This window comes from Myxocyprinus asiaticus, chromosome 29, assembly GCF_019703515.2.
Source record: "Myxocyprinus asiaticus isolate MX2 ecotype Aquarium Trade chromosome 29, UBuf_Myxa_2, whole genome shotgun sequence".
In the NCBI taxonomy this organism is placed as follows: Eukaryota; Metazoa; Chordata; class Actinopteri; order Cypriniformes; family Catostomidae; genus Myxocyprinus; species Myxocyprinus asiaticus.
In genome coordinates, this window is record NC_059372.1 from 8,861,788 (window position 1) to 8,867,787 (window position 6,000).

The 6,000-nt window shown below is 36.7% G+C and overlaps 1 protein-coding gene across 3 annotated transcripts in view; it reads right to left on the bottom strand.

Annotated features, from left to right (window-relative positions):
• Nucleotides 1-6,000, bottom strand: part of LOC127419988 (G-protein-signaling modulator 2-like) — a 42,013-nt gene that overhangs the window by 12,787 nt on the left and 23,226 nt on the right. For all 3 annotated transcript variants that reach the window (XM_051661872.1, XM_051661871.1, XM_051661870.1), the window contains exons 9-11: nucleotides 5,644-5,782; nucleotides 1,885-1,961; nucleotides 1,574-1,768 (exon numbers count right to left, since the gene is read on the bottom strand). In XM_051661872.1, coding sequence (XP_051517832.1) covers nucleotides 1,574-1,768; nucleotides 1,885-1,961; nucleotides 5,644-5,782 — 411 coding nt within the window. The remainder of the gene's footprint in view (nucleotides 1-1,573; nucleotides 1,769-1,884; nucleotides 1,962-5,643; nucleotides 5,783-6,000) is intronic.

The following is a 6,000-nucleotide window of genomic DNA, read 5'->3' on the forward strand; positions in this document are numbered from 1 at the left end:
TTCACCCAAAAATTAAATGATGCCACTATTTTAAATCAAAGAACTGATCAAATCAGTGACTACGTTTACATGGACACCAGAAAGCGGGTAATTGCGAGAAAGCAGCATTCTGGTTTACATGCACTGTATAAGCGGCGTACTCTTTACCCCTGTATACATGCGGATCAGTCAGTAAGCAGCTTTCTCCACAGCAACGTCATTTCCCCACAACGCCTGTGTAAATAACAATCATGGTATCCGAGGAAGACTTCACTATTTTATTCTCTGTTGCTTCAGTTTATTTACAGATATTCCAGAGTTGTTGCTGTGTTTATTTCCGTAACTTTCTATCACGACCTGCAGCGGAATTACGCTTCAATAGTGGGGTTTCCCTTTACATAAAACTCCGGGATTCTCTCAATGTACAAGTGCACATGCACGAACGTGAGGGACTGTCGATATTTTACAGTGGTGTTTATAAGTGGGTATAGTTTCAAGTGTAAGTGTTTTTCCCACTGTAGTCCCAGAAATGTATTGTTGACTTGTTGTTGGGCTCCATCCTATGACGTTTGTTATTTGGTCTGTTCCACGCACATGCACACTCCCCACAAACCTGTTAGAACGCTGCTTGTGTGTTTACATGGCCACATAAGCAGCTTTCTCTGGGAGAAACCAAGGTGTTAAACCGCTTTCTCTTAATCCCTTAAATGGAGTAAGAAAATCGTCCCTCTCGTTTCCATGGCGTTTCAAAACGCTGCTTTCTGCAAAAACCCTGGAATAAACCATTTTCTTAAGAGCATGTAAATGTGGTCAGTGTAAACAGCGCAGAAATCCAATGTCAATAACATCGAACCTCATCTTTTGACCAAATGTTATATGACATCAGGGTATAAGAACCAATAAGGTTTGATGTTATTGAAGTGTCACCCTATTGGATTTCTGCGCTGTTTACATGAGTTCATTGGTCCCACTTTATATTAGGTGTCTTTAACTACCATGTACTAACATTAAAATACATACAATACAATGTACTTATTGTGTAACTTTATGTTGTTCTGCAAAATTATCCCAAGATTCACATTTGCTGCTATGGGTAGGTTTAGGGTAAGAGTTGGGGTAGGGTTAGGTTTAGGATTAGGGGTAAGGTTAACAGTGTTACTACAAATGTTATTAATTGCAGGTACTTTAAATGCAAATACAGGTGGACTAATTTTATGACACTTTTGGATGCTTTATTAAGTGTTGAAGTGAGGTTCTATGTACTGTAATTGTATTGAACTCAGTCAGTGGAACATGTATTAAATTATTCCTATTTATGTTCCACTGAAGAAAGCAAGTCATACAGACCTTTGGAATGAAATGGGGGTGGGTAAATAACAGAATTATTATCCCTTTAATTTATGTTACTGTAAATGATATACAGCATACTTAAAGAACAGAGTGATATTTATCTGGCAAACATCAGGATCTCAATTAGGGAGATCAATCTGGAATGCATTTACACTAAATACCAATAATAAATAACAAAAAACACATTGATACTTGTCTGAAAAACAGCTTAAACTATGTTTTAGGTTGCACAGTTCAGATGTACCTGCGTTTCCAGAGGAGCTGAAGGCATGTTGCTGTTGTGGTTCTCTGCTGTGGCAGTGGGATTAGATCCATTTAACTTGTGTTTTTTCCCTCTGAAGCGATTGATGAAGAAAAGCTTGGAGGACGTCTTGGCTATGGATGATTTGGTCGGTGATTTGGTTTGTTGGTCGGTTGTATTCTCCTCACAGGCCTGCCCCTGTTGGCAGTGTTTTTGTCTTTTATGGAAAATCCAGCCACATATCTATAGGTATTTGTATTCCTAATCTACTTTAAGGGTCTGACGTTTTTACGTGAATATGAGTAATATCTCACCATGTTTTTGTCAGAGCTTAGCTTCATGAGCTCCATGTTCTCCATGCTGTGTCTCCGGCTACCTTTGGATCTTCCACCTACAGATCCAGAAAGAACCAGGCACTCGAATAAATTTTGCAACGTTTACACCTCTCATACAGGGATGTGCACGGGTAATCAACCTGGAGTACTCGTTCTGCACCAGCTAGTTGACTATTAAAAACTGAAATTTCCGCATTGCGGAAAACACATACGGAATAAAAACTGAAATGATCTATAAAACGCAGAATGTCACAGAATTTGACATATTTGGGATGAAATTAATGTATAAATGAACAATTAATTACATTAAAACCATGATATGTCCCAGTGTGATGACTAAACCACAAAAGGCTGAGATTTAATTAAACAAATAGCCTATACGGTCTGCATAAGCTCCAACAGAAAGTGAATGTGAGAAGCCACTGCTTATTCACTAACCGCGTGATTAACATCATGTGCGCTCTGTGTGTGTATTAATGGCAAAGATCAGATCATTTATTCTATGTGAAGCACAGCACATACAGTGATGTCCAAAAATATTGGCACTCTTGGTAAATGTGAGCAAAGAAGGCTGTGAAATCTGCATTGATCATCCTTCTGATCTTTCATTCAAAAAATTCACAATAATCTAACCTTTAACTGAAGTAAAACAATTGAAACAGAGGAAATATCTCATTATTAAATAAATAAATATTTTTTCTCCAAAACACATTGGCCACAATTATTGGCACCCCTAGTAAAATATATCTGAAGTATATTCCCATTCATATTCATAAATGTTTTAGTGCACCTGGGTGACTAGGAACAGGAAATTGTTCAGCCATGACTTCCTGTTTCACATGGGTATAAATATGAGGTAACACACAGGCCAAATTCCCTTAATCATCAATCACAGTGGGTTAGACTAAAGAATAAAGTTCTGATGTGCAGTAAAAGGTTGTTGAGCTTCACAAAATGGGAAGAGCTAAAGCATTAAAAATACCCATTTACACCATCAAGGCAATAATTAACAAGTTCCAATCAACTGGAGATGTTAAGAATTGGCCTGGAAAAGGACGTATGTCTATATTGTCTCCAATGCACAGTGAGGAGGATGGTCCAAGTGGCCAAAGAATCTCCAAGGATCACAGCTGGAGAATTGCAGAAATTAGTTGGGTCTTGGGGTCAGAAAGTCGCAAAAAATATATATCAGACATCACCTACATCACCACAAGTTGTTAGGGAGGGTATCAAGAAAAAAAAGCTTCTGCTCTCATCCAGCAACAAACTCAAGCGTCTTCAGTTTGCCAGACTCTACTGGAACTTCAAACGGGACCAGGTTTTATGGTCAGATGAAACAAAAAAAGAGCCTTTTGGCAGCAAACACCAGAGATGGGTTTGGCACACACAGAGATGAAGAAGTACCCAATGCCCACGGTTAAATGTGGTGCTGGTCCTTTAATGTTGTGGGGCTGTTTTTCTGCCAGAGGTCCTGGACATCATGTTTGGATACATGGCATCACAGACTCTATCAAATACCAACAGATAAAAAAACAAAACCTGACTGCCTCTGCCAGAAAGCTTACAATGGGCCCTGGTTGGATCTTCCAGTAGGACAATGATCCAAAACAAACATCAAAATCAACACAAAAATGGTTCACTGACCAAAAAATCAAGGTTCTACCATGGCCATCCCAGTCCCCTGACCCCATCGAAAATTTGTGGTGTGAACTGAAGAGGAGAGTCCACCAACATGGACCTCTGAATTTGAAGGATCTGGAGATTCTGTATGGAGGAATGGTCTCAGATCCCTTGCCAAGTGTCCTCCAACCTCATTAGGCATTATAAGAGAAGACTCAGAGCTGGTATCTTGGCAAAGGGAGGTTGCAAAAAGTATTGAATAAAAGGGTGCCAATAATTATGGCCAATGCATTGTGGAGAAAAATATGTATTTAATAATGAGATATTTCACGTTTCAATTGTTTTACTTCAATTAAAGGTTAGATTTTTGTGATTTTTTTGAATGAAAGATCAAAAGGATAAACAATACAGATTTCTTTTCACAGCCTTCTTTGCTCATATTAACCAAGGGTGCCAATATTTTTGGCCATCACTGTATAGACTACTGTACATATATATATTTATATTATTAAATCATAGCCTTCTTAAGTTTAATAAGCACATTAGCCCATTTAGTGAACTGCTTTCCGGAGGTGAGAAGTGAAGCCGTCAAAAACATCCGGTTTTCCGCCAAAATAAAAGCTCCATTTAACTAGACGTGTGAAACTGAAAACATGCGACATATATAGACATAAATGCGAAATATTTTACTTCTGTATAGTAAAATGTAATATTCGATGTAGTTGTAGTAGTAGTAATAATAATGATAATAATAATATTATATCAATAATAATTACATTATATTTAAGCAAGATCTTAAGAGTTTCATCATTGCTTTCATTAATACTGTGATGCTCTACTGTATTTGACTATAATAATAATAATAAAATACATTTTAAAAAATTTGGGTTTTGGATTGTGCTGTGAAGATCAGTATAGATGCTCTTCATTTAATAAATAATGCAATGATATGTTAAAAAGTAACTGTTCTGTTTTCATTTGATTAAAATTATATTAATTAATTTGATTAGACAGTTTTTTTAATGATAAAATGCAATTCAACTTTAAAACCTGGAAATTAGAGAAAATCCAACAACTGACTAGTCGATTAGTGGGGTTGACTACTAACTTATCTTGCAGTTCTGCACTTTTGAATGAGCAGCGAGGATCGCCCTGAGACACCCAAGCTCTCGGTTTACATTGAAGCGCGTCATTCTGTGTTCAGGATGCGCACAAGCAGTTTCGTGCCGTTCTTATTTCTTACTTTGAAAACAACCGTTCAACTAGTCGATTATGGAAATTGGTAGTTTTGCACATCCCTAGTATGAGAAACACTGAAACTTATCAGTCAAGTACGTGCGTTAAATATCTGAACACGAGTAGAGCACATTTTCTTAAAAGCCAACTTTAACCACTTGTTTTTTTGAATATTAACGTGAAATTTTAAAAATGTGTTAGCCTATTTATATAGACTAAATTATATATGTGCATTGCCCTAATGACTTCGTATTGGTTTCTATGTAAGCTCCAGGTGAGTGCAAATGTTTTTTTACTGTTATTTTAAAACTTTTTATTATTATTATTATTATTATTATTATTAATAATGTATATTGTAAATAGATTTTTCCCCCCAAAAGAAACGCATAGTTTGTTGAAGTTAGCTTATTTTGAAACTGTTGTTGGTAAAAATAAAAATTTAACGTACATCTCACACTTTAAAATTTTTAACTATCATTATACAAGCAATCTATTACTCATTTTTTGTGGGTTAGAGTACTCGACTACAAAATTACTCGAAAATGCCCACCCCTACTCTCATCCACATTGTAATAAAAGCAGAGACTTTCAAAAGCACTCTCTAATACTAAATGCTTTAGAAAATTATGACATTAGGAAACGGAAAATGTATAAATGTGAATGTGGCCTGAGTGTACATTCTGTAAATCAGTTGTGCTAAAAGATATACACAACTTACTAACTTCAGTGATTACAAGGCAACAATTTAGTATTCCTCAAACATTCTGTTTGCATGGGATGCTTGTGCAATGTTATATTCTCAATATTTCTGACAGCATCCATCATTTGTGGACCATTTAAAGTCATGGGAAACACTGTAAGTGTTTGTGTGTGTGGTGTTACCAGTCGGACTGCTGTCACTGGGGAGACTCTCAGTTAAGGCCGAGCTGTTTGTATTTGAATTGTTTTGTTTGAGACCCAAAACCAGCTGCAAATCAGATACATTCATTCTGGCTGTCAGCTCCCCACTGCGGTCTCCAATCTGACGAGCACAAACATAAAGGAGGGCAAAAACATTATTAAAAAGAGCTATGCAAGAAAGCACATACACAATCAATTCAATCATACACACTACACTGTTGCACTGTTGTTTTAATTTATGCCGATTACTGTATAACACTAATGAGAATCACAACTGAAAAAATGGGAATTGCAAAAAACGTTAAAGTAAACCATCCTGAGGGGCCTGGGTAGCTCAGT